A 27307-nucleotide genomic window follows, 5' to 3' on the forward strand; every position below is an offset into this window, starting at 1 on the left:
TTCGAGCAAATCACTTAATTTCCTGCCCGGGCTCTATAATTTAAATAAAATAAAAAAACAGCGATCTCGGAGGGGCGGTCGAGCAGTGTTGGAGGGTGGGGGAGACGGCACAGGGGGTGGGGAGAGACGGCACAGGGGGTGGGGAGAGACGGCACAGGGAGTGGGGAGAGACGGCACAGGGGGTAGAGAGAGACGGCACAGGGAGTGGGGAGAGACGGCACAGGGGGTAGAGAGAGACGGCACAGGGGGTAGGGAGAGACGGCACAGGGAGTGGGGAGAGACGGCACAGGGGGTAGGGAGAGACGGCACAGGGGGTGGGGAGAGACGGCACAGGGGGTGGGGAGAGACGGCACAGGGAGATTAAGTGCAAAGCAATACTTTAAATTAAACTAAAAAACAAGCACACCTCAGAGAGGTGGTTGGGGGGGTGAAAGATTAGAGCTGGAGCCAAGGAGGGGAAGCGAGCGTTAGCAAATATAACAAGCATTGGCAACGCCAATAGAGTGTTTGAGAGCCTGACCTTGAGATGAACAGTGGGCATTGTTTCAGAGCAAGCCGTTGAAAGGCAGCCTTGCTGCTGGAAACAGCACACACACCCTCCTGCTGCACTGAGCCAGTGGCTGGGACCCAAAGCCTTAATCCAGATCACGCTGTGGTGCTACAACGCCAGAACGATGGATTGTGGGGTGGGTGGTTAATGGAGATGGGGATTCATGCTGCTTACATGTGATGCAACAGTCCCTTCTCCTGCCTCTCAGGCTCAAATATATCCGATGGGAACATGATCGCAATTTGTGATAGCAATAATTCCAGGGAAATTGGTAATTAATGCAGGTAATGATCATAAGCGACCTGACCTCCTTCGACTTTGTCATGAGCTCCAAAATATCAAGTGCATGATTAACTGCCTGTGATGACTGCTGTCTCAGGGATTCTCCTTTAACACAAGCTCAGGCCTGCGCCTCAGATTGAAGGATTCTTTTCATAACTCTAGAAATTTGCCGGATTGCATGCGTGCTTTGGCCAATGCAGAAGCATCCCATATGGGGTTATCAATCTCCCTACACGAGATGCAGTTCCAGCCCTGGGTGGTCCGCGCAACGATGGGGAAGGTCAGGGATTGAGTCATGAAGGGGTTGTTTATAATGATCGCAATTACACAGCACAGAAAAGCATGTCCCAGGACTCTGTAGCTGCATTCATTCACTATATGAACCAGGACCTCTCTCTCAGACATACACAGAAGCGATGGGAGGGGTGGATATTATAGCTACAGTGCACGTGGTATGCAGTGAAAAGCTGAGGGTCGGCGCTTTATGTCCCAAAACACACTGCCCAAAATGCGAGCTCTTGCATCACTGGCCTGCCTTTGTCCTCAGTAACAATTGGTGTCAGTGGAGTACTAATGTATAGCTCAAAGAAAATGAAAGCGTGTAATTGGGTACACTGAGCCCCATGCACAGCAGGGACGTGACGCAGTTAACGCTATGAGAGGGAGCATGGTGAACACGGACAATGGGAGGGGACAGGGACAACGGGAGGGGGTCGGAAGCAATGGGAATGCACACAAGAGGAGGGGTCGGGAGCATGTTGAACACAGACAACAGGAGGGGGCGGGAGCAAAGTGAAACACAACAGGAGGGGGCGGGAGCATGTTGAACACAGACAACAGGAGGGGGCGGGAGCAAAGTGAAACACAACAGGAGGGGGCGGGAGCAAAGTGAAACACAACAGGAGGGGGCGGGAGCATGTTGAACACGGGCAACGGGAGGGGCGGGAGCAATGGCAATGCGCACAACAGGAGGGGCGGGAGCAAGGTGAACACAGACAACAGGAGGGGGCGGGAGCAAAGTGAAACACAACAGGAAATTAAAAAACAAGCAGAGGAAAAAGAAAAAGTAGTGCGATTACCAAAACATACGCTCCATATCGAAAGGATGCATGCAGCAGGGACAAACACCAGGGTGGAAACTAAACAGCCACAAGGCGGGACAAATGTACCCTATCCACCAACCAAAACTATGGCATTTAGAAAGGCGGACTAAGTAGCAAAGCACAAGCGGTGGGCATCTTCTAACTTCCCAGAGACATTACAGCATGCCTCGCAGAGCAGTGCATTTCTGCTGCCTCTAGGTGCGACCTAAAAAGCAGTTCTTCATATTTATGAGGAGTGGGAGCAAGCAAGGGTGCGAGTGAGTTCTTGAGTCTAAATGAAAAAAGAGTGCTCAGACAAAATAATAAATAACATGATTAGTAACATCACATGTAAGAGGGGCAGTCCTCATGGGAGGTTACAAAAGAAAAAAAGGTGGGACTAGCGACCATATTAACCAATAAAAAGCAGCCATTTTACAAAGGACAGTTAAAGGAGCCAATTAGAAAGATGGGTGTTGCTTAATGCCCATATCTTGAATACAGCCTGTCTCGAAGAGACTGTGCAAGCGATGCCTAGGCGGGAACTAAGAAAAGGGCCTTTGAAGGAGCCGGCTTTTACTTCAAGAAGATCTTATTAGTGGCACATTTTTTTGCGAGGGTGTGTATGTTCGAGAGTGAGGCCTAGGACTGGCAAAGTTTGTTTTGGTTCATGCGGTTTTCCTTCCAAATATTTTTCTCTGTGTACTGAGCTAGTTTTCAGGTCAAGAGAACCAGCCAAAGCAAACGTGCCCCATAGCGTGCGATCTTCACGACTTACTTATTTGAATCATAATTCTATGCTGGGAAATGTATAGAGAGATTTGTTTCCTTACATAATGACAGTAGGAAGGAAAATGACTTTTTTTCATAATGTAGAACCACCTTTATGAAACCTTAAACAAAGAAATATATGTGACAAGTTACAGCAGAAGTCACAAAGTTCACAAGGACGTCCCGATGCAAAAAGCTCCACCAATGTGGCAATTTTCCATAGAACTTTGTAAAGCTTGATAAAAAATAATCAAAGACTTCACCAACCATTTTTTAAGATCTTTTATGTCCAACGTTTTGTGATCCCGATCGAGACTTCCGCCTGACTGTGAGGACTCCACAGTCTTCAGGAGCACAGGTACCTCTTTATGGGGGGCTCCTGCATCGGTCTGGCTGGGGAGCAGCAACACTGTAAACTAGGCTCTGCTTCTTCAGTGCCTGCGGCGGCAGAGGAGTACCTCCTCTACTCCAACGGAGGCTGCTGGCGATTCGTGAAGGGCTTGCAGTCTATCAGGGTTCTTGGTAGTTGCTCAGCTGCAAGACAAGTCACTCTGTCACGATTGTCAAGACTGGTGCAAGCAGGGATTGGCACCAAAAGTTCACAGCAGTCTTCAGTTCTCATTGGTCACGGCTCTTCTTTGTCCTCTTCTTCTGGATCTGTCCAATCTGAGCTCCTGGCATCTGGGTGCCTCCTCAATACTCAATTTAGGGGACTTCCGGGGAGTGACAGATTGAAGCCAATGGGCTACTTACCTTTAGTGTGTCTACACCCTCTATATGACCTTCCTAAAGGAAGTGGGCATAACCCTGACGCAGGGAGCCAAATTCTTCCAAAAGCAAGATGGTGGAATTCTTAATTTTGTGTTCACATCAGGTAGCCCGCCTTAGGGGTGGAACTAGCTGGATGAGGGAACACGAATCCTTACTGGCTATTTTTCCAGCATGTCCTGTTACCAAATGGACCCAGGGCAGGCGGTGGCATTTCCCCTATCTGTTGACGCCTTGGGTCGCATTTCAAAGGTGGCAGAGGCCTTTGAAGCCTCCGGCCTTGATATGATGGACGTCCTGCTTGGAGGCGGTGAAATGACCTCGGGCCGGAGCAGGCATTGTTTCTGCCCTCAGAAAGTGTGGGCTCTCACCTGCTGGGGGTCAGAAACGTGTATGTGGTGGCAGGCTGAGCCACACCAGTCAGCAGGTACACTAGTAGTCAGTTTGATTTCAGGTGGCATAACTAAGGTGGGCACTGTGTGCATGTATAAATAAATCCATCACTGGAATCAGTGTAGGTTTATTAATATGAAACTGATGGAAGCAGAGAAGGCTGACCCCCAGCGACTGATGGAAGCAGACAAGACTGACCATCAGAGACTGATGGAAGCAGACAAGACTGACCATCAGAGACTGATGGAAGCAGACAAGACTGACCATCAGAGACTGATGGAAGCCGACAAGACTGACAATCGGAGACTGATGGGAGCAGACAAGACTGACTACAAGAGACTGATGGATGCAGACAAGACTGACCACCAGAGACGGATGGAAGCAGAGAAGGCTGACAATCCAAGACTGATGGAAGCAGACAAGACTGACCATCAGAGACGGATGGAAGCAGAGAAGGCTGACCCCCAGCGACTGATGGAAGCAGACCAGACTGACAATCCAAGACTGATGGAAGCAGACAAGACTGACCATCAGAGACTGATGGAAGCAGACAAGACTGACCATCAGAGACTGATGGAAGCCGACAAGACTGACCATCAGAGACTGATGGAAGCCGACAAGACTGACAATCGGAGACTGATGGAAGCAGACAAGACTGACTACAAGAGACTGATGGAAGCAAACCAGACTGACCACCAGCGACTGATGGAAGCAGACCAGACTGACAATCCGAGACTGATGGAAGCAGACAAGACTGACCATCAGAGACTGATGGAAGCAGACAAGACTGACCATCAGAGACTGATGGAAGCCGACAAGACTGACAATCGGAGACTGATGGAAGCAGACAAGACTGACTACAAGAGACTGATGGAAGCAGACAAGACTGACAATCCAAGACTGATGGAAGCAGACAAGACTGACTACCAGAGACTGATGGAAGCAGACAAGACTGACAATGCGAGACTGATGGAAGCAGACCAGACTGACAATCCGAGACTGATGGAAGCAGACCAGACTGACAATCCAAGACTGATGGAAGCAGACAAGACTGACCATCAGAGACGGATGGAAGCAGAGAAGGCTGACCCCCAGCTACTGATGGAAGCAGACAAGACTGATGGAAGCAGACAAGACTGACCATCAGAGACTGATGGAAGCCGACAAGACTGACCATCAGAGACTGATGGAAGCCGACAAGACTGACAATCGGAGACTGATGGAAGCAGACAAGACTGACTACAAGAGACTGCTGGAAGCAGACCAGACTGACCACCAGCGACTGATGGAAGCAGACCAGACTGACAATCCGAGACTGATGGAAGCAGACCAGACTGACTACAAGAGACTGATGGAAGCAGAGAAGGCTGACTACAAGAGACTGATGGAAGCAGAGAAGGCTGACTACAAGAGACTGGTGGAAGCAGAGAAGGCTGACTACAAGAGACTGATGGAAGCAGACAAGACTGACCATCAGAGACTGATGGAAGCAGACCAGACTGACTACAAGAGACTGATGGAAGCAGAGAAGGCTGACTACAAGAGACTGATGGAAGCAGAGAAGGCTGCCCAACAGCGACTGATGGAAGCAGACAAGACTGACAATGCGAGACTGATGGAAACAGACCAGACTGACAATGCAAGACTGATGGAAACAGACAAGACTGACAATGCGAGACTGATGGAAGCAGACAAGACTGACTACAAGAGACTGATGAAAGCAGACAAGACTGACTACAAGAGACTGATCGAAGCAGACAAGACTGACCAGCAGAGACTGATGAAAGCAGACACGACTGACAATCAAAGACTGATGGAAGCAGACAAGCCTGATCATCAGAGACTGATGGAAGCCGACACGACTGACCATGAGGGACTGATGGAAGTAGACCAGATTGATCATCTGAGACTGATGGAAGCAGACAAGACTTGCAATCAGTGACTGATGGAAGCAGACAAAACTGACCATCAGAGACTGATGGAAGCAGACAAGGCTGACCATCAGAGACTGATGGAAGCAGACAAGACTGACTACAAGAGACTGATGGAAGCAGACAAGACTGACCATCAGAGACTGATGGAAGCAGACAAGACTGACTACAAGAGACTGATGGAAGCAGACAAGACTGACCATCAGAGACTGATGGAAGTAGACAAGGCTGACACAAAGGTTGCACAGATTTTATGAAGCAACTGCGACCTCTGCCTGCAGGAAGCTGATTTGGTTACTCACCAGTAGCCCTTCTGATTGTCTCTGTTGTCATACTCTCCTCATAGCCCAAGCAAGAGGTCTCATTCTCGTCTTTTACGCGAAATGTAATCATCTCATGACCTGTAATCAGTAAAAACAATAACATTACAACGTGCAGAAATGCACAGTATTTCACAGCTTCAACTGGCAAAATTCTATGAGCGGGAAAGAGTCTAAGGAGACACACAATCAACCATTCAAAAAATAAACAAGCATTTGCAATGCAATCGGTCTCGCATTTTTGAAAGTTAGAGCTATTGGCATTGTAAATTATATTGTTTTGTACTAGAGGAGTGTAGAAGTCTAAGAATGAGGAATTACCATTGTGAAGAGAGAGAGACCTGCAGCTCTGCCTAGAGGACCAGAGGAATTAGAATGAGGAATTACAGACGAGGCCAGATAGCAGCTAGCAGCAATAATAGTGGTTAGAGGTGCCATCTTTGGCCTACTACTGGGAGGAAATCAGGAAAATTTGTAGTGTCACTTATACATATCTGCAGCTGATTCCTAGCTCACCCAGTGAACCACTAATCTAATCCGAGGGGAATGATATAACTGGTGACGGTGAAGTGGTATTTACAATACATGCATCAGTTAAAAGAGGGGGGCTTCTAGCCGAAGGTTAAAAGACAGCATCGCGATGTATCTTAACAAACATGCATCTGTGAAAAAAGGGCTAATAGGCGAATGAAGGCTTACATTTTGTTCGCTCATATGAGGGGCGGGAAATAAATGAGCTCCTAGATGTTTACAACCTGACCTTCAGGACCAGGACACCAGACAGTAAGGGTGGTTGTGCCATCCGTAAAAAGAAAGAGGTGTACTGGATTTTTGTATTGAATACCTTTAAGCAGGGCCTGAATGGAGATATTCCGTGGGAAAACGCGATATTTTAAATCATCTGAACTACTGTTATGTAAAATTCTGTGACTGTCCTAATTTCCATGTAAAGAGCATAATTAAAAATTACCGTATTGATATTGATCTTGTGCGTCTCTGATCTTAAGATCTATTAACCATCAGTCCAGCCGAGTACAGTATTAATGTAATTTTACTTATATATACACATCTAATAGAATACATTGATAATAAATAATAGAAAGAATTGCGGCACCTTGGGCTTGGTGCTTGCATGCTTGTAACATTAGTTGTGCCCAAATTGATATTGACCGCTATCTGATCGAGTATTGTTTATACAGAACGGATTATACTTGTCTGTTTGTCTCTTCTTGCATAACGACAATCTCCCGGTTCGATGTTTTATTTTTAATCTATTGGCGTTGTTCCTATAAATTTCATCGCGGTGCAGATCACTATTCGTGCACAAATTGATATTGATCGTCATGTGATCAAATATTAATTGAATAGAATGGGCTACATGTGTCTGTCTGTCTTCTATTGTATGACGACAGTCTCCTAGTTCTGCGCTTTATTTTATTTCATTGCCGCATTATTTCAATTTATCGACGTTGTTCCTTTAAATTCCATCGCGGTGTGAGTCACATGACCACCTAGATGAACGTATTTAAAATCGACTTCGGCTCTGGGTCGGCGTTGTTGAATCTAACCGCCAGAAGACGCCGACAGCCATCCTCTGTCCCGGCTTTCGTTAATCAGTAAAGCGACCGTATCTTGGTGAGTGAATTAGATGTAGGGCATGTATCCAACCCCCTAGATTTAAATATAAGAACTAGTGAGATTTAAACTAAATAGATATCGGTCTTTGTTTTTTTTTTTTTATGTAGACCCGCACAGGTCGAGTCTGTGGCACGGCATTCAACCTTAAAGTACGGAGTTGCATCGGAGTATATATCCGAATAGACACCTCTATCTGCTCCGTAGAAAGTGTCCGGACTTATTATTATTATCTAGAAGACTATATTGAAACCCTACTTGGTGAGTATAGAGTACATAGTTTTTTACATCATAACTGTAGGATAGCCGTTGTTGGTAACAGGCACACGCAACTAAGTACCTCTCTTGCGTTTGTGTCGTCTTTTTCAGATATTTTGTGTTAATAGATACACACAACTAAGTATCTCTCTTGTGGTTGTGTCGTTTTTCTTACATATTTCGTGTTAAGGAGTCTTAATCAACTCGCCTGTGATTTGTGCCACCGACTATCCTTCGAGTGCACACGGTTTTAATTCAAAGAAAATAATAGATGATGAAAAAAGAAAGATATTGACTTGACGACAGTCGTAATGATTGATAAGGTAAAAGGATCAAATCTGCACTTAATATGAATCACTAGTTTAAATAAGTTTAGAATTTGAAGTTCTTATCATTCATCCATATGTTTTTTAGATACGACAGTCCTAAAATCCAGAAAGCCTTAGCTTTAAAGAAAATAATCCAACAATCTATTACCGCTACGTACAAGTGAAAGAATTAATTTTTAAGAGATTACAAAAGGCTTTTTTCTTAATCGGTGAGTTAATTATGGCGATGTTATCTTTGCTTTTATCAAGTCGCTGCACAGTTTGCTTAGAATGGTAACCCCTTTCATATACTCGAATAATTATAACATCTTCCTTTATCCTTTCAATGATGATTAATAGGCACAGACTTCAATATCTTCTACACGGCTGTTTCCGATTCAAAAATAAAATAAGGCCATCGCGACTACGATAGCGAATACTGATAACTGATACCTACTTTTTAAGTAAGTCCTTGAATGTTGCTATATAAATACTCTTTAACATCTCTGGACATTGCATCATTAAGAATTGTTATTTCTAGTTAAATAGATGTTATAGACAATGGGGCCCCCTTATCTGCTTTGACATTACCATCCTCTAAGCTTTCTAGATCTACTCCTTAATATGGGGGTTTATAAAAAGAGTAATGGTATATTTGAAGAGGCCGTTCTAGCACTTGTTGAAATTAACAGATCAGGACCTACAGGTTCCATTAAATGCAACTGCTCAAATTCTCTATAAGAATCATTGTTATTTGTATGTATGTATACTATGCAAGTTATATGCATAGGGACTAGGGTTGCTTTATTATAGAATGAGAACATGGTTTTGTTAAAAGTGTTTTTTATAAGTGTTTTTAATGAATGTTTCTTAAATTATCCAAAACTGTTTTATTGGAAAAGGAAAAATAGTTATATGCATTTTTTTTTTCAGAAATATCTGTGGCTCCTGAAGTAGGCGTTCCTTCAACGCCGAAACGCGCGTCGATACTATTGTTTGCCACTTTTTGATTTTTATTGACTATTCTGATAAGTTGTATATAATGTATTGTAATTAATTGTTTATAACGGAAAATTTGTTTTATATGAATTATGTCATGTTTTTTATTATGTGCATGTCTAATTAAGGATAATATAGCTTTTTAATAGATTTTGTTTCCATTGTTCTCTTTATGCAACCTTGGTTCCCTTAGTACTGTTTTTAATGCCTAGGTTTGATATACACACTACAACCTGACCTTCACCATGGAGAAATTGGCGAATTCCTTGAACCCTGTTATTTGTCCATCTTATAAAGGGAGAGGTAGAGGTTCACTTAAGGATTTTATAATTGTCTCTGCACCATTATACCTCCTGATTTTATATTTTTTTTATCTGTTTGAGTCCTTTCAGTGATCACTATCCATTATCCCTGACCTTGGACATTGCGGAGGGCCCAAAATTACAGCCAAGTGCGGCCCTCACGGGCTTGTCCGTTATGGATAAAGAGAGAAGGCTTAACTGGGCTCAGGTGGACTCTCAGCGCCTACAAATGTCTCTTCTCTCTACCTGTTTGCATGATTTTAACACTTGCTTGAATAGCGAAGCTGGGGAGGGAGAGGTACTGGAAGCATATGAAGGTATAGTCGGGGGGTTAGTACACTTTTGAAAGTCACAACCAATAGCCCACGGGAGTCACAATCCCCAAAATGGTAAGACAGGGAATGTTCACAAACCTTGCGTCATTTGAAGGTAGCCTTGAAGCAGTCCCCGAGGGACGGGCAACTGATTAGAAATTGCAGGAGTGTCTATAAGGCGGCCCAAAAGGAGTGTAGAAACAAATTACAGGAGGCAGCCTGGGAAGAGCTTTGTCAGGCCTGTAACACGGGGGATAGTGGCCTTTTTTGGAGTGTTGTAAACCAGCCTTGTTTTTCTGAGGATTCTGGCCTGCTTTTATATCATCACATCACGGAGCAACAGTGGGTGGCTCATTTTGAAGGTATCTATAACCATGAGGAGGGGGTGGACGGCACAACTCCTGGGACACCGGCCAAAACTGGCAACCGAGTGGTCTTCACCTTAGATGAAATCCAACAGGGAATCCTTGCCTATACCAGAAACAAGGCGCCAGGCCCTGATAGTATACCCCCAGATTTGTTCAAAGCTAATATTGAGGTTTGGGCCCGCTACTAACACAGGTTTTAAATGTGGCTGCACAGGAGGGGTTGCGACCCTCCTGGTCTACTGCAGTGATCGTCCCCATATTCAAGAAGGGGGACAAGGAGAGCCCACAATGCTATTGGCCAATCTCACTACTGGAAGCCACGGTTAAGGTTTTAGGGAGGGCAATTTTAAATAGGCTGTCTGACTGGGTGGAAGATAATAACATCTTGAGTGATGTCCAGTATGGATTTAGGGAAGGGATGTCAACAGCTGACCAATGCTTAAATCTCCATCTAATTATCAAAAAATACACAGTGGCTCGGTCTGAATCCCTACATTTTGCGTTCATGGACTTGACGTCCGCCTTTGACAAGGTGAATCGAGCCAAACTGTGTGCACTGCTTAGAGAGCTGGGGGTTGATTCCAGTATTGTGGCAGTATTATCTGATCTGCACTCAACGACCTCAGCCTCAGTGCGCTTTTCTCAAAGCGCAGCTTGCACCCGATCATTTTCAACTAGCTGTGGGGTTCACCCAGGGTTGCATACTCGCACCCTTTTGTTCACTTCGTATACAAATGGGTTAGAGTCCGTGCTCCTATTGGTATCGGCCGACTGTCCAAAGATCAAGAACAGATTTCTCCCCATCTTGTTATTTGTGGACAATGCAGTCCTGATGACTCGGACCGCACACAGGGGTTGGATTTACTACTAGCAAAACATGTGTGTTTCAAGAGACTCCTGGACCTCTCAGTCAATTTTTCAAAGTCTCATGTAATGGCAGTGGGCCCCAAAATTACTAGCAGTAAGAATATTAAGGTATCAAATTGACCCTGTCTAAAGTCAATGCCTTCCCTTATCTGGGAGATTTATTTGATGTCAAACATTGCTGGAAACCAATGGTGGAGGCTACGGTGGAGGCTACAAGATCAGAGTCGGTCAAAACCATGGGGACTGTTTTTAGTTTTTCACAGAGGCTTGGCTCCAGGGCACCTAGGGACCTTTTAAAAATGTACCAATCTAAGTGTATTCACAGCTGCGATATGGGAGCGAGGTCTGGGGATACACTAAGGTGGATCGGATCCAGGAAATGGAGAATAATTTCCTGCGCAAGCTGGTCTAGGTCCCCCAGTCTAACCTTTCTGTGCACACAGAACTGGGGCTTGATTATGTCTCGGACCCAGTCACCCTAAGTCTGATAATGTGCTGGATTAAGATCTGGAGCAGGGAGGAGCTGAAGTTAAGCCGACTGATTATTGAGGACTGTTTGTCTCTGGAACGGGCATTGAGTATCCCATGGTTTGCTCATGTTAAGGCTTACTTTTTTCTTTAGGTAGGCCTGACACTTCTCTGAATCAAACTGCTCTCTCCACCCTTGAGCTGGTGAGTGTTAAAACATTGTTTCTGGAACCCTCCCGTTTGGAGAGAGAAAGCCTAGAGTTCCAGAAGCCAGCAGTTAGGGGCCATATGCTTCTAAAAAACATGCAGGGGTTGGAGCCATACCTGCGACTGGTTCGCTCGCAGAATGAGAGGTTTTTATTGGGCGGGTTCAGATTTAATCAACTGCATCATTATCTGGCTTCCCCACGTGGGTGGAGGGAAGGGAATCCTGTGGCTACGACAACGTGCCTCCACGGCATTTGCTTCACTTCACAATGTTTTGTTCTTACTACAGAGGGCTGAGGAAGCGATTTGTAATTCTTCTGCTTAAATGGTTGCACTTTAAACAAGTCAGGCCTGCCGCCTTGTATTTACGGATGTTACCAACGGTCCAGGTGATTTTTACTGTTTTGTTCTTTTTACGGGCTGTCTGGGCATCAAGGGAATCGGGACTTGATTTACTGTGTTATGTGTTTCCCTTCTTTATAAGCAACTGTATTGCTTGTTTTTACTGTCATTTTATGAATTTGATTTAATTTTATGGATCTGTACTATTTTATGGTCATTTGGTTTACCAAATAAAGATATATATCGATTGATTGATTGATTGATTGATGTGCAATGCATCACTAAGCCTTGGGGTTAGGAGCTCCTCACTACTTTAGATAGTGCTGCAATGTGCTGATACTGGGTCGCCTTCTAGGGTAATAAAGCTTAAAGGTGCCTAAGGGATGTCGAAGGAGGCTTTTAACATGAGGGTGCCGCACAAGGTGATGAGGCATTGTTAGAATCGGAAGGTCCCACGGACCACCGACTCCGTCGCGGTAGCTTGACGCGAGGCGGGAAGGCACTCCGGAAGCTATGTGTTAAGTAGTTGTGCAGCACACGCTCACACTGACTCAGTAATGTACAAGCAATGTAAATACACCACTCCAGGTTCATTAGTGAAAACAAGTATCTTTATCTATTTCCGGTTAAGGTAGGTAACGCAAGGTTCTCGCTTTAAACAGGGAAACCGGTTTCTGGTAACCTCAGGACAATACAGGTAACATTTCCTATGTAGTGCATGTAATATGGCTCATTCAGATATGCAAAACCAAAGGGGATGATGGACGGAGTGTTGAACATTCCAAGCACTCACCCCCAGTCAACTGATCTTGGTTTAATCCATCATCATTCTTTAGCTCACTCAGCCACCCCAGTTCCGACATGGCCATATGCAAATATGTCTGACCCTGTGCCTCATGGGAACAGTCCAGCCCGAACTGCCAAGCCAGGTCTTCCCTGGACCGGAAACAAGCATCCTGGGACCGATTTCTGGCTAATCAGCCGTCATCAGCCAGGCTCGCTTGAATTCAGTGGCAAAGTAAGCAAGGGACCCCCGTCTGGGCATACCCTGCCAACTTAGGGCAAACAATGCAAAACCAAAGGGGATGATGGACGGAGTGTTGAACATTGCAAGCACTCACCCCCAGTCAACTGATCTGGGTTTAATCCATCATCATTCTTTAGCTGGTTCTGGTATAGCGCTCAAGTTCACGGGCACATCACTCTCATCTAGCAACGCCTAACAGCAATTCAGGTACTGGGCACGAAACAACGCGACACCACAGCACCTAGAGTCACTGGCGGGGTTTAGGCTATCCAGCGCTATATGATCACAGCGCTTGGCAGTAGCTGCAAGTTCTGGGCAGCGCTGAAGCTTCGTCGCTGGGGTTCCCTGGCAGGTTTTGGGCGCACAGCGCTTGGGGACATTAGCAGGTTTCTTGTGGCATAGCGCTTAGCAGACACAGCGCTCATTACCTTGTGATCCCCCCAGCAGCAGCGCTCGGAGGTTCCCCAGCACTCAGGAATCACAGCGCTAGTTGGGGAGTTCCAGGTGTCAGGTCCACAGCACTTCCCAGTCTCAGCGCTGGCAGTAGATGGCAAGGGTTAGTTGCAGAAATTAGTTGCAGTGGGAGGGGTTGTTGGTAGCCCCGGGCAAGCCCACTGGAGTTGGTCTCCCTGGTTCCCCTCAGACTGAGCAAGGTCAGCAGGCTGGCAGGACCACTCAGCTATCTTGGGGGTCAGCAGGGCCTAAGCTCAGTCAGCCTCAGTAGTGTAGTCTCCCCCCCCAGCAGCCTATACTCCGGCGGAGGGTCCCCAGGTCCAGTAGTGCTCCAACAAAAAATGGTGACAAAAATGGAGGCAGAGAAAATGTGGGGTAAGACCACCCTAGGGCTGACAGGTCTAACAGGCATCTACAGTAGTATTAGGGAACTATTATAGGTACATGAAGATGCACATGTGCGCGCGTCTAATGGAGATAAGAAGTGAGTGCGATTTATATCAAAGCATTGTCTTGAGGTCACATGGAAAATAGCATGTGACCAGAAATAGTGTGTTTTAAAATACATTGTTCATTGCAAAGCCAACTGTGTACACAGCATCACCTCTACCATCTCCCCTCGTTTCCATGCTCTACTAATTTAAATTAAACAAAACTAATTTAAATTAAACAAATTAATTAAAACTATGATCTCGTAGCGACAGGCAAGCGGTTTTATGGGAAGGGCGAAGAAGTTGGAAGAGACACCGGGAGATCAAGTGTAAAGCAGTATTTTAAATTGAAAGAAAAATAAGGAAACCTCTTGGCATATAAGAAAAGCAACTTGAGCTGTAGGAAGCAGGTTTTATTTCTTTTCAGGCTCAGAGCTGCTATTCCTGAGCATGCTATCCCCAGAAGGAAAGGCTGTGGCTCAGCGGTCAGAGCTGCCGACTCGGGAGCTGGGGACCAGTGTTGGAGGTTCGGCGTCAGCTCAACATTCTGTGATTCTTAGCAAATCACTTAATCTCCTGCCCGGGCTCTACTAATTTAATTTTGTTTTTAAAACTGCGATCTCGAGGGACGGTCAAGCAGTGTTGGGGGGTGGGGAGAGACGGCAGAGGGAGATTAAGTGCAAAGCAATATTTTATATTAAAAGAAAAAAAAACAAGCAGACCTCGGAGCGGTGGTTGGGGCGGCCAAACAGTGAAGGGTGAAAGAGTGGAACTGTAGCCAAGGAGGGGGAGCGAGTGTTAGCAAATATAACAAGCATTGGCATAGCCAATAGGTCTCGCCTTTGGGGCCTTATAAGTGATTAAAGAGCTATTGGCTTTGTTAACGTTTTTAATGTGTGTTGCAGAGCATTGTGAATGTTGTGCAGCATGTTAAAAGTTAAGGGAGATGGGAGATGGGAGTAGAAGTGCAGAGACAGGAGTAGAGGTGTAGGTAGGGGGTAGTGCAGGTGTAGGGAGGGTGGGAGTGGAGGGAGAGGGGAGTAAAGGTGTAGAGAGGCAGGGGTAGAGGTGTAGGTAGGGGGTAGTGCAGGTGTAGTGAGGGAGGGAGTGGAGGGAGAGGGGAGTAAAGATGTAGAGAGGCAGGGGTAGAGGTGTAGGTAGGGGGTAGTATAGGTGTAGTGAGGGTGGGAATGGAGGGAGAGGGGAGTAAAGGTGTAGAGAGGCAGGGGTAGAGGTGTAGTGAGGGGGTAGTGCAGGTGTAGTGATGGGGGAGTGGAGGGAGAGGGGAGTAAAGGTGTAGAGAGGCAGGGGTAGAGGTGTAGGTAGGGGGTAGTGCAGGTGTAGTGAGGGTGGGAGTGGAGGGAGAGGGGAGTAAAGGTGTAGGGAGGCAGGGGTAGAGGTGTAGGTAGGGGGTAGTGCAGGTGTAGTGAGGGAGGGAGTGGAGGGAGAGGGGAGTAAAGGTGTAGAGAGGCAGGGGTAGAGGTGTAGGTAGGGGGTAGTGCAGGTGTAGTGAGGGAGGGAGTGGAGGGAGAGGGGAGTAAAGGTGTAGAGAGGCAGGGGTAGAGGTGTAGTGAGGGGGTAGTGCAGGTGTAGTGAGGGTGGGAGTGGAGGGAGAGGGGAGTAAAGGTGTAGAGAGGCAGGAGTAGAGGTGTAGGTAGGGGGTAGTGCAGGTGTAGTGAGGGAGGGAGTGGAGGGAGAGGGGAGTAAAGGTGTAGAGAGGCAGGAGTAGAGGTGTAGGTAGGGGGTAGTGCAGGTGTACTGATGGGGGAGTGGAGGGAGAGGGGAGTAAAGGTGTAGGGAGGCAGGGGTAGAGGTGTAGGTAGGGGGTAGTGCAGGTGTAGTGATGGGGGAGTGGAGGGAGAGGGGAGTAAAGGTGTAGAGAGGCAGGAGTAGAGGTGTAGGTAGGGGGTAGTGCAGGTGTAGTGAGGGTGGGAGTGGAGGGAGAGGGGAGTAAAGGTGTAGAGAGGCAGGGGTAGAGGTGTAGGTAGGGGGTAGTGCAGGTGTAGTGAGGGTGGGAGTGGAGGGAGAGGGGAGTAAAGGTGTAGAGAGGCAGGGGCAGAGGTGTAGTGAGGGGGTAGTGCAGGTGTAGTGATGGGGGAGTGGAGGGAGAGGGGAGTAAAGGTGTAGAGAGGCAGGGGTAGAGGTGTAGGTAGGGGGTAGTATAGGTGTAGTGATGGGGGAGTGGAGGGAGAGGGGAGTAAAGGTGTAGAGAGGCAGGGGTAGAGGTGTAGGTAGGGGGTAGTGCAGGTGTAGTGAGGGAGGGAGTGGAGGGAGAGGGGAGTAAAGGTGTAGAGAGGCAGGGGTAGAGGTGTAGGTAGGGGGTAGTATAGGTGTAGTGATGGGGGAGTGGAGGGAGAGGGGAGTAAAGGTGTAGAGAGGCAGGGGTAGAGGTGTAGGTAGGGGGTAGTGCAGGTGTAGTGAGGGAGGGAGTGGAGGGAGAGGGGAGTAAAGGTGTAGAGAGGCAGGGGTAGAGGTGTAGGTAGGGGGTAGTGCAGGTGTAGTGAGGGTGGGAGTGGAGGGAGAGCGGAGTAAAGGTGTAGAGAGGCAGGGGTAGAGGTGTAGGTAGGGGGTAGTGCAGGTGTAGTGATGGGGGAGTGGAGGGAGAGGGGAGTAAAGGTGTAGAGAGGCAGGAGTAGAGGTGTAGGTAGGGGGTAGTGCAGGTGTAGTGAGGGTGGGAGTGGAGGGAGAGGGGAGTAAAGGTGTAGAGAGGCAGGAGTAGAGGTGTAGGTAGGGGGTAGTATAGGTGTAGTGATGGGGGAGTGGAGGGAGAGGGGAGTAAAGGTGTAGAGAGGCAGGGGTAGAGGTGTAGGTAGGGGGTAGTATAGGTGTAGTGATGGGGGAGTGGAGGGAGAGGGGAGTAAAGGTGTAGAGAGGCAGGAGTAGAGGTGTAGGTAGGGGGTAGTATAGGTGTAGTGAGGGTGGGAGTGGAGGGAGAGGGGAGTAAAGGTGTAGAGAGGCAGGGGTAGAGGTGTAGGTAGGGGGTAGTGCAGGTGTAGTGATGGGGGAGTGGAGGGAGAGGGGAGTAAAGGTGTAGAGAGGCAGGGGTAGAGGTGTAGGTAGGGGGTAGTGCAGGTGTAGTGAGGGTGGGAGTGGAGGGAGAGGGGAGTAAAGGTGTAGAGAGGCAGGAGTAGAGGTGTAGGTAGGGGGTAGTGCAGGTGTAGTGAGGGTGGGAGTGGAGGGAGAGGGGAGTAAAGGTGTAGAGAGGCAGGGGTAGAGGTGTAGTGAGGGGGTAGTGCAGGTGTAGTGATGGGGGAGTGGAGGGAGAGGGGAGTAAAGGTGTAGAGAGGCAGGAGTAGAGGTGTAGGTAGGGGGTAGTGCAGGTGTAGTGAGGGTGGGAGTGGAGGGAGAGGGGAGTAAAGGTGTAGGGAGGCAGGAGTAGAGGTGTAGGTAGGGGGTAGTATAGGTGTAGTGATGGGGGAGTGGAGGGAGAGGGGAGTAAAGGTGTAGAGAGGCAGGGGTAGAGGTGTAGTGAGGGGGTAGTGCAGGTGTAGTGATGGGGGAGTGGAGGGAGAGGGGAGTAAAGGTGTAGAGAGGCAGGAGTAGAGGTGTAGGTAGGGGGTAGTGCAGGTGTAGTGAGGGTGGGAGTGGAGGGAGAGGGGAGTAAAGGTGTAGAGAGGCAGGAGTAGAGGTGTAGGTAGGGGGTAGTGCAGGTGTAGTGAGGGTGGGAGTGGAGGGAGAGGGGAGTAAAGGTGTAGAGAGGCAGGGGTAGAGGTGTAGTGAGGGGGTAGTGCAGGTGTAGTGAGGGTGGGAGTGGAGGGAGAGGGGAGTAAAGGTGTAGAGAGGCAGGAGTAGAGGTGTAGGTAGGGGGTAGTGCAGGTGTAGTGATGGTGGGAGTGGAGGGAGAGGGGAGTAAAGGTGTAGAGAGGCAGGAGTAGAGGTGTAGGTAGGGGGTAGTGCAGGTGTAGTGAGGGTGGGAGTGGAGGGAGAGGGGAGTAAAGGTGTAGAGAGGCAGGAGTAGAGGTGTAGGTAGGGGGTAGTGCAGGTGTAGTGAGGGTGGGAGTGGAGGGAGAGGGGAGTAAAGGTGTAGAGAGGCAGGGGTAGAGGTGTAGGTAGGGGGTAGTGCAGGTGTAGTGAGGGTGGGAGTGGAGGGAGAGGGGAGTAAAGGTGTAGAGAGGCAGGGGTAGAGGTGTAGGTAGGGGGTAGTGCAGGTGTAGTGAGGGTGGGAGTGGAGGGAGAGGGGAGTAAAGGTGTAGAGAGGCAGGGGTAGAGGTGTAGTGAGGGGGTAGTGCAGGTGTAGTGAGGGTGGGAGTGGAGGGAGAGGGGAGTAAAGGTGTAGGGAGGCAGGGGTAGAGGTGTAGGTAGGGGGTAGTGCAGGTGTAGTGATGGGGGAGTGGAGGGAGAGGGGAGTAAAGGTGTAGAGAGGCAGGAGTAGAGGTGTAGGTAGGGGGTAGTGCAGGTGTAGTGAGGGTGGGAGTGGAGGGAGAGGGGAGTAAAGGTGTAGAGAGGCAGGGGTAGAGGTGTAGTGAGGGGGTAGTGCAGGTGTAGTGAGGGTGGGAGTGGAGGGAGAGGGGAGTAAAGGTGTAGAGAGGCAGGAGTAGAGGTGTAGGTAGGGGGTAGTGCAGGTGTAGTGATGGGGGAGTGGAGGGAGAGGGGAGTAAAGGTGTAGAGAGGCAGGGGTAGAGGTGTAGGTAGGGGGTAGTGCAGGTGTAGTGATGGTGGGAGTGGAGGGAGAGGGGAGTAAAGGTGTAGAGAGGCAGGAGTAGAGGTGTAGGTAGGGGGTAGTGCAGGTGTAGTGAGGGTGGGAGTGGAGGGAGAGGGGAGTAAAGGTGTAGAGAGGCAGGAGTAGAGGTGTAGGTAGGGGGTAGTGCAGGTGTAGTGAGGGTGGGAGTGGAGGGAGAGGGGAGTAAAGGTGTAGAGAGGCAGGGGTAGAGGTGTAGGTAGGGGGTAGTGCAGGTGTAGTGAGGGTGGGAGTGGAGGGAGAGGGGAGTAAAGGTGTAGAGAGGCAGGGGTAGAGGTGTAGGTAGGGGGTAGTGCAGGTGTAGTGAGGGTGGGAGTGGAGGGAGAGGGGAGTAAAGGTGTAGAGAGGCAGGAGTAGAGGTGTAGGTAGGGGGTAGTGCAGGTGTAGTGATGGTGGGAGTGGAGGGAGAGGGGAGTAAAGGTGTAGAGAGGCAGGGGTAGAGGTGTAGGTAGGGGGTAGTGCAGGTGTAGTGAGGGTGGGAGTGGAGGGAGAGGGGAGTAAAGGTGTAGAGAGGCAGGAGTAGAGGTGTAGGTAGGGGGTAGTGCAGGTGTAGTGATGGGGGAGTGGAGGGAGAGGGGAGTAAAGGTGTAGAGAGGCAGGAGTAGAGGTGTAGGTAGGGGGTAGTGCAGGTGTAGTGATGGGGGAGTGGAGGGAGAGGGGAGTAAAGGTGTAGAGAGGCAGGAGTAGAGGTGTAGGTAGGGGGTAGTGCAGGTGTAGTGATGGGGGAGTGGAGGGAGAGGGGAGTAAAGGTGTAGAGAGGCAGGAGTAGAGGTGTAGGTAGGGGGTAGTGCAGGTGTAGTGACGGTGGGAGTGGAGGGAGAGGGGAGTAAAGGTGTAGAGAGGCAGGAGTAGAGGTGTAGGTAGGGGGTAGTGCAGGTGTAGTGATGGGGGAGTGGAGGGAGAGGGGAGTAAAGGTGTAGAGAGGCAGGGGTAGAGGTGTAGGTAGGGGGTAGTGCAGGTGTAGTGAGGGTGGGAGTGGAGGGAGAGGGGAGTAAAGGTGTAGAGAGGCAGGAGTAGAGGTATAGGTAGGGGGTAGTGCAGGTGTAGTGAGGGTGGGAGTGGAGGTAGAGGGGAGTAAAGGTGTAGAGAGGCAGGGGTAGAGGTGTAGGTAGGGGGTAGTGCAGGTGTAGTGATGGGGGAGTGGAGGGAGAGGGGAGTAAAGGTGTAGAGAGGCAGGGGTAGAGGTGTAGTGAGGGGGTAGTGCAGGTGTAGTGAGGGTGGGAGTGGAGGGAGAGGGGAGTAAAGGTGTAGAGAGGCAGGGGTAGAGGTGTAGGTAGGGGGTAGTATAGGTGTAGTGAGGGTGGGAATGGAGGGAGAGGGGAGTAAAGGTGTAGAGAGGCAGGGGTAGAGGTGTAGTGAGGGGGTAGTGCAGGTGTAGTGAGGGTGGGAGTGGAGGGAGAGGGGAGTAAAGGTGTAGAGAGGCAGGAGTAGAGGTGTAGGTAGGGGGTAGTGCAGGTGTAGTGAGGGTGGGAGTGGAGGGAGAGGGGAGTAAAGGTGTAGAGAGGCAGGGGTAGAGGTGTAGTGAGGGTGTAGTGCAGGTGTAGTGAGGGTGGGAGTGGAGGGAGAGGGGAGTAAAGGTGTAGAGAGGCAGGAGTAGAGGTGTAGGTAGGGGGTAGTGCAGGTGTAGTGAGGGTGGGAGTGGAGGGAGAGGGGAGTAAAGGTGTAGAGAGGCAGGGGTAGAGGTGTAGGTAGGGGGTAGTGCAGGTGTAGTGAGGGTGGGAGTGGAGGGAGAGGGGAGTAAAGGTGTAGAGAGGCAGGGGTAGAGGTGTAGTGAGGGGGTAGTGCAGGTGTAGTGAGGGTGGGAGTGGAGGGAGAGGGGAGTAAAGGTGTAGAGAGACAGGAGTAGAGGTGTAGGTAGGGGGTAGTGCAGGTGTAGTGAGGGTGGGAGTGGAGGGAGAGGGGAGTAAAGGTGTAGAGAGGCAGGGGTAGAGGTGTAGTGAGGGGGTAGTGCAGGTGTAGTGAGGGTGGGAGTGGAGGGAGAGGGGAGTAAAGGTGTAGAGAGGCAGGGGTAGAGGTGTAGGTAGGGGGTAGTGCAGGTGTAGTGAGGGTGGGAGTGGAGGGAGAGCGGAGTAAAGGTGTAGAGAGGCAGGGGTAGAGGTGTAGTGAGGGGGTAGTGCAGGTGTAGTGATGGGGGAGTGGAGGGAGAGGGGAGTAAAGGTGTAGAGAGGCAGGGGTAGAGGTGTAGTGAGGGGGTAGTATAGGTGTAGTGAGGGTGGGAGTGGAGGGAGAGGGGAGTAAAGGTGTAGAGAGGCAGGGGTAGAGGTGTAGGTAGGGGGTAGTGCAGGTGTAGTGATGGGGGAGTGGAGGGAGAGGGGAGTAAAGGTGTAGAGAGGCAGGAGTAGAGGTGTAGGTAGGGGGTAGTGCAGGTGTAGTGAGGGTGGGAGTGGAGGGAGAGGGGAGTAAAGGTGTAGAGAGGCAGGGGTAGAGGGTAGTGCAGGTGTAGTGAGGGTGGGAGTGGAGGGAGAGGGGAGTAAAGGTGTAGAGAGGCAGGGGTAGAGGTGTAGGTAGGGGGTAGTGCAGGTGTAGTGAGGGTGGGAGTGGAGGGAGAGGGGAGTAAAGGTGTAGAGAGGCAGGAGTAGAGGTGTAGGTAGGGGGTAGTGCAGGTGTAGTGATGGTGGGAGTGGAGGGAGAGGGGAGTAAAGGTGTAGAGAGGCAGGGGTAGAGGTGTAGTGAGGGGGTAGTGCAGGTGTAGTGAGGGTGGGAGTGGAGGGAGAGGGGAGTAAAGGTGTAGAGAGGCAGGAGTAGAGGTGTAGGTAGGGGGTAGTGCAGGTGTAGTGAGGGTGGGAGTGGAGAGAGAGGGGAGTAAAGGTGTAGGGAGGCAGGAGTAGAGGTGTAGGTAGGGGGTAGTGCAGGTGTAGTGATGGGGGAGTGGAGGGAGAGGGGAGTAAAGGTGTAGAGAGGCAGGGGTAGAGGTGTAGTGAGGGGGTAGTGCAGGTGTAGTGAGGGTGGGAGTGGAGGGAGAGGGGAGTAAAGGTGTAGAGAGGCAGGAGTAGAGGTGTAGGTAGGGGGTAGTGCAGGTGTAGGGAGGGTGGGAGTGGAGGGAGAGGGGAGTAAAGGTGTAGGGAGGCAGGAGTAGAGGTGTAGGTAGGGGGTAGTGCAGGTGTAGTGAGGGTGGGAGTGGAGGGAGAGGGGAGTAAAGGTGTAGAGAGGCAGGAGTAGAGGTGTAGGTAGGGGGTAGTGCAGGTGTAGTGAGGGTGGGAGTGGAGGGAGAGGGGAGTAAAGGTGTAGAGAGGCAGGAGTAGAGGTGTAGGTAGGGGGTAGTGCAGGTGTAGTGAGGGTGGGAGTGGAGGGAGAGGGGAGTAAAGGTGTAGAGAGGCAGGGGTAGAGGTGTAGGTAGGGGGTAGTGCAGGTGTAGTGAGGGTGGGAGTGGAGGGAGAGGGGAGTAAAGGTGTAGAGAGGCAGGGGTAGAGGTGTAGTGAGGGGGTAGTGCAGGTGTAGTGAGGGTGGGAGTGGAGGGAGAGGGGAGTAAAGGTGTAGAGAGGCAGGGGTAGAGGTGTAGGTAGGGGGTAGTGCAGGTGTAGTGAGGGTGGGAGTGGAGGGAGAGGGGAGTAAAGGTGTAGAGAGGCAGGAGTAGAGGTGTAGGTAGGGGGTAGTGCAGGTGTAGTGATGGGGGAGTGGAGGGAGAGGGGAGTAAAGGTGTAGAGAGGCAGGGGTAGAGGTGTAGGTAGGGGGTAGTGCAGGTGTAGTGATGGGGGAGTGGAGGGAGAGGGGAGTAAAGGTGTAGAGAGGCAGGAGTAGAGGTGTAGGTAGGGGGTAGTGCAGGTGTAGTGATGGGGGAGTGGAGGGAGAGGGGAGTAAAGGTGTAGAGAGGCAGGAGTAGAGGTGTAGGTAGGGGGTAGTGCAGGTGTAGTGAGGGTGGGAGTGGAGGGAGAGGGGAGTAAAGGTGTAGAGAGGCAGGGGTAGAGGTGTAGTGAGGGGGTAGTGCAGGTGTAGTGAGGGTGGGAGTGGAGGGAGAGGGGAGTAAAGGTGTAGAGAGGCAGGAGTAGAGGTGTAGGTAGGGGGTAGTGCAGGTGTAGTGAGGGTGGGAGTGGAGGGAGATGGGAGTAAAGGTGTAGAGAGGCAGGGGTAGAGGTGTAGTGAGGGGGTAGTGCAGGTGTAGTGAGGGTGGGAGTGGAGGGAGAGGGGAGTAAAGGTGTAGAGAGGCAGGAGTAGAGGTGTAGGTAGGGGGTAGTGCAGGTGTAGTGATGGGGGAGTGGAGGGAGAGGGGAGTAAAGGTGTAGAGAGGCAGGGGTAGAGGTGTAGGTAGGGGGTAGTGCAGGTGTAGTGATGGGGGAGTGGAGGGAGAGGGGAGTAAAGGTGTAGAGAGGCAGGAGTAGAGGTGTAGGTAGGGGGTAGTGCAGGTGTAGTGAGGGTGGGAGTGGAGGGAGTGGAGGGAGAGGGGAGTAAAGGTGTAGAGAGGCAGGGGTAGAGGTGTAGTGAGGGGGTAGTATAGGTGTAGTGAGGGTGGGAGTGGAGGGAGAGGGGAGTAAAGGTGTAGAGAGACAGGAGTAGAGGTGTAGGTAGGGGGTAGTATAGGTGTAGTGATGGGGGAGTGGAGGGAGAGCGGAGTAAAGGTGTAGGGAGGCAGGAGTAGAGGTGTAGGTAGGGGGTAGTGCAGGTGTAGTGATGGTGGGAGTGGAGGGAGAGGGGAGTAAAGGTGTAGAGAGAGAGGGGTAGAGGTGTAGGTAGGGGGTAGTATAGGTGTAGTGAGGGTGGGAGTGGAGGGAGAGGGGAGTAAAGGTGTAGAGAGGCAGGAGTAGAGGTGTAGGTAGGGGGTAGTGCAGGTGTAGTGATGGGGGAGTGGAGGGAGAGCGGAGTAAAGGTGTAGGGAGGCAGGGGTAGAGGTGTAGTGAGGGGGTAGTGCAGGTGTAGTGATGGGGGAGTGGAGGGAGAGGGGAGTAAAGGTGTAGAGAGGCAGGGGTAGAGGTGTAGGTAGGGGTAGTATAGGTGTAGTGATGGGGGAGTGGAGGGAGAGGGGAGTAAAGGTGTAGAGAGGCAGGGGTAGAGGTGTAGGTAGGGGGTAGTGCAGGTGTAGTGATGGTGGGAGTGGAGGGAGAGGGGAGTAAAGGTGTAGAGAGGCAGGAGTAGAGGTGTAGGTAGGGGGTAGTGCAGGTGTAGTGATGGGGGAGTGGAGGGAGAGGGGAGTAAAGGTGTAGAGAGGCAGGGGTAGAGGTGTAGGTAGGGGGTAGTATAGGTGTAGTGATGGGGGAGTGGAGGGAGAGGGGAGTAAAGGTGTAGAGAGGCAGGAGTAGAGGTGTAGGTAGGGGGTAGTGCAGGTGTAGTGAGGGAGGGAGTGGAGAGAGCGGAGTAAAGGTGTAGAGAGACAGGGGTAGAGGTGTAGGTAGGGGGTAGTGCAGGTGTAGTGAGGGGGGAGTGGAGGGAGAGGGGAGTAAAGGTGTAGGGAGGCAGGGGTAGAGGTGTAGGTAGGGGGTAGTATAGGTGTAGTGAGGGGGGAGTGGAGAGAGCGGAGTAAAGGTGTAGGGAGGCAGGGGTAGAGGTGTAGGTAGGGGGTAGTGCAGGTGTAGTGAGGGAGGGAGTGGAGAGAGCGGAGTAAAGGTGTAGAGAGACAGGGGTAGAGGTGTAGGTAGGGGGTAGTGCAGGTGTAGTGAGGGGGGAGTGGAGGGAGAGGGGAGTAAAGGTGTAGGGAGGCAGGGGTAGAGGTGTAGTGAGGGGGTAGTGCAGGTGTAGTGAGGGTGGGAGTGGAGGGAGAGGGGAGTAAAGGTGTAGAGAGACAGGAGTAGAGGTGTAGGTAGGGGGTAGTATAGGTGTAGTGATGGGGGAGTGGAGGGAGAGCGGAGTAAAGGTGTAGGGAGGCAGGAGTAGAGGTGTAGGTAGGGGGTAGTGCAGGTGTAGTGATGGTGGGAGTGGAGGGAGAGGGGAGTAAAGGTGTAGAGAGAGAGGGGTAGAGGTGTAGGTAGGGGGTAGTATAGGTGTAGTGAGGGTGGGAGTGGAGGGAGAGGGGAGTAAAGGTGTAGAGAGGCAGGAGTAGAGGTGTAGGTAGGGGGTAGTGCAGGTGTAGTGATGGGGGAGTGGAGGGAGAGCGGAGTAAAGGTGTAGGGAGGCAGGGGTAGAGGTGTAGTGAGGGGGTAGTGCAGGTGTAGTGATGGGGGAGTGGAGGGAGAGGGGAGTAAAGGTGTAGAGAGGCAGGGGTAGAGGTGTAGGTAGGGGGTAGTATAGGTGTAGTGATGGGGGAGTGGAGGGAGAGGGGAGTAAAGGTGTAGAGAGGCAGGGGTAGAGGTGTAGGTAGGGGGTAGTGCAGGTGTAGTGATGGTGGGAGTGGAGGGAGAGGGGAGTAAAGGTGTAGAGAGGCAGGAGTAGAGGTGTAGGTAGGGGGTAGTGCAGGTGTAGTGATGGGGGAGTGGAGGGAGAGGGGAGTAAAGGTGTAGAGAGGCAGGGGTAGAGGTGTAGGTAGGGGGTAGTATAGGTGTAGTGATGGGGGAGTGGAGGGAGAGGGGAGTAAAGGTGTAGAGAGGCAGGAGTAGAGGTGTAGGTAGGGGGTAGTGCAGGTGTAGTGATGGGGGAGTGGAGGGAGAGCGGAGTAAAGGTGTAGGGAGGCAGGGGTAGAGGTGTAGGTAGGGGGTAGTGCAGGTGTAGTGAGGGAGGGAGTGGAGAGAGCGGAGTAAAGGTGTAGAGAGACAGGGGTAGAGGTGTAGGTAGGGGGTAGTGCAGGTGTAGTGAGGGGGGAGTGGAGGGAGAGGGGAGTAAAGGTGTAGGGAGGCAGGGGTAGAGGTGTAGGTAGGGGGTAGTATAGGTGTAGTGAGGGGGGAGTGGAGAGAGCGGAGTAAAGGTGTAGGGAGGCAGGGGTAGAGGTGTAGGTAGGGGGTAGTGCAGGTGTAGTGAGGGAGGGAGTGGAGAGAGCGGAGTAAAGGTGTAGAGAGACAGGGGTAGAGGTGTAGGTAGGGGGTAGTGCAGGTGTAGTGATGGGGGAGTGGAGGGAGAGGGGAGTAAAGGTGTAGAGAGGCAGGAGTAGAGGTGTAGGTAGGGGGTAGTGCAGGTGTAGTGAGGGAGGGAGTGGAGAGAGCGGAGTAAAGGTGTAGAGAGACAGGGGTAGAGGTGTAGGTAGGGGGTAGTGCAGGTGTAGTGAGGGGGGAGTGGAGGGAGAGGGGAGTAAAGGTGTAGGGAGGCAGGGGTAGAGGTGTAGTGAGGGGGTAGTGCAGGTGTAGTGATGGTGGGAGTGGAGGGAGAGGGGAGTAAAGGTGTAGAGAGGCAGGGGTAGAGGTGTAGGTAGGGGGTAGTATAGGTGTAGTGAGGGGGGAGTGGAGAGAGCGGAGTAAAGGTGTAGGGAGGCAGGGGTAGAGGTGTAGTGAGGGTGTAGTGCAGGTGTACTGATGGGGGAGTGGAGGGAGAGGGGAGTAAAGGTGTAGGGAGGCAGGGGTAGAGGTGTAGTGAGGGTGTAGTGCAGGTGTACTGATGGGGGAGTGGAGGGAGAGGGGAGTAAAGGTGTAGGGAGGCAGGGGTAGAGGTGTAGGTAGGGGGTAGGGTGTAGTGCAGGTGTAGTGAGGGAGGGAGTGGAGGGAGAGGGGAGTAAAGGTGTAGAGAGGCAGGAGTAGAGGTGTAGGTAGGGGGTAGTATAGGTGTAGTGAGGGGGGAGTGGAGAGAGCGGAGTAAAGGTGTAGGGAGGCAGGGGTAGAGGTGTAGTGAGGGTGTAGTGCAGGTGTACTGATGGGGGAGTGGAGGGAGAGGGGAGTAAAGGTGTAGGGAGGCAGGGGTAGAGGTGTAGGTAGGGGGTAGGGTGTAGTGCAGGTGTAGTGAGGGAGGGAGTGGAGGGAGAGGGGAGTAAAGGTGTAGAGAGGCAGGAGTAGAGGTGTAGGTAGGGGGTAGTATAGGTGTAGTGATGGGGGAGTAGAGGTGGAGGGTCTGCTTAATAAGAGTAACCAGGAGATGTGTATCTTATCAATACATCTATCCTTGCTGAGCCTTTTCGGTGTGTGAGATACGCGTGCAATACCACTGCACATTGTGCTCAGTAAACCGTTGGACACACTTCACATTTAACATAGAGTGGGCTGAGGTGTAGCACTGAATATCATACTTCTTCTGCTCTCTTTGAGATTAGACCCCAATCTCCACTGACACGCTCCGTTGGCAGTATTCGCTATTAAATATTGGAACTGGTGATATGACTAGAGCCTAGGCAATTTGGTCTCTTTGACTCAAGTGGGGCTCGACGGAAAAAAAGTATGATTAATGTTTTAGTTTCTCTTTTTATCTTTGCTGCCATTGCCAGTGGCGTATTCACATTGTCTCTCTGAATATGCGTGCCTTTGCTTAGCTAGGAGTACTTCATTTGTTTTACAGGGAGAACCCCCTGAAGAAGGGCTAGACCTGAATGCATCGGGAGCTTGTTGATATTCCTGTGAATTGAACAATACTCAACTGTAATGAAGAATGAAAGTATACAAGTGAATGGATATTTCACTATTGGAATATGATGTTAAATTAAACCCTAGTGAAATACGACTAATGGAGAGTTGACTTTTTAAAGCGATGTTTTTCGCCCAGGAGTGCTTATATGAGTTTGCCCTTCAAGTGGCGAAGGACTTATTTCTTCGCATCTAATCGTCACACCTCAAG

The 27307-nt window shown here is 50.7% G+C and overlaps 1 protein-coding gene across 4 annotated transcripts in view; it reads right to left on the bottom strand.

Annotated features, from left to right (window-relative positions):
* Nucleotides 1–27307, bottom strand: part of LOC144798392 (zinc finger protein 671-like) — a 152378-nt gene that overhangs the window by 44420 nt on the left and 80651 nt on the right. For 2 of the 4 annotated variants that reach the window (XM_078669234.1, XM_078669236.1), the window contains one exon: nt 6080–6178. The exons of the other annotated variants lie outside the window; for them this stretch is intronic. In XM_078669234.1, the coding sequence (XP_078525360.1) occupies nt 6080–6178 (99 nt within the window). The remainder of the gene's footprint in view (nt 1–6079; nt 6179–27307) is intronic. 4 annotated transcript variants of the gene reach the window in all.

This window comes from Lissotriton helveticus, chromosome 12, assembly GCF_964261635.1.
Source record: "Lissotriton helveticus chromosome 12, aLisHel1.1, whole genome shotgun sequence".
NCBI classification, from domain to species: domain Eukaryota; kingdom Metazoa; phylum Chordata; class Amphibia; order Caudata; family Salamandridae; genus Lissotriton; species Lissotriton helveticus.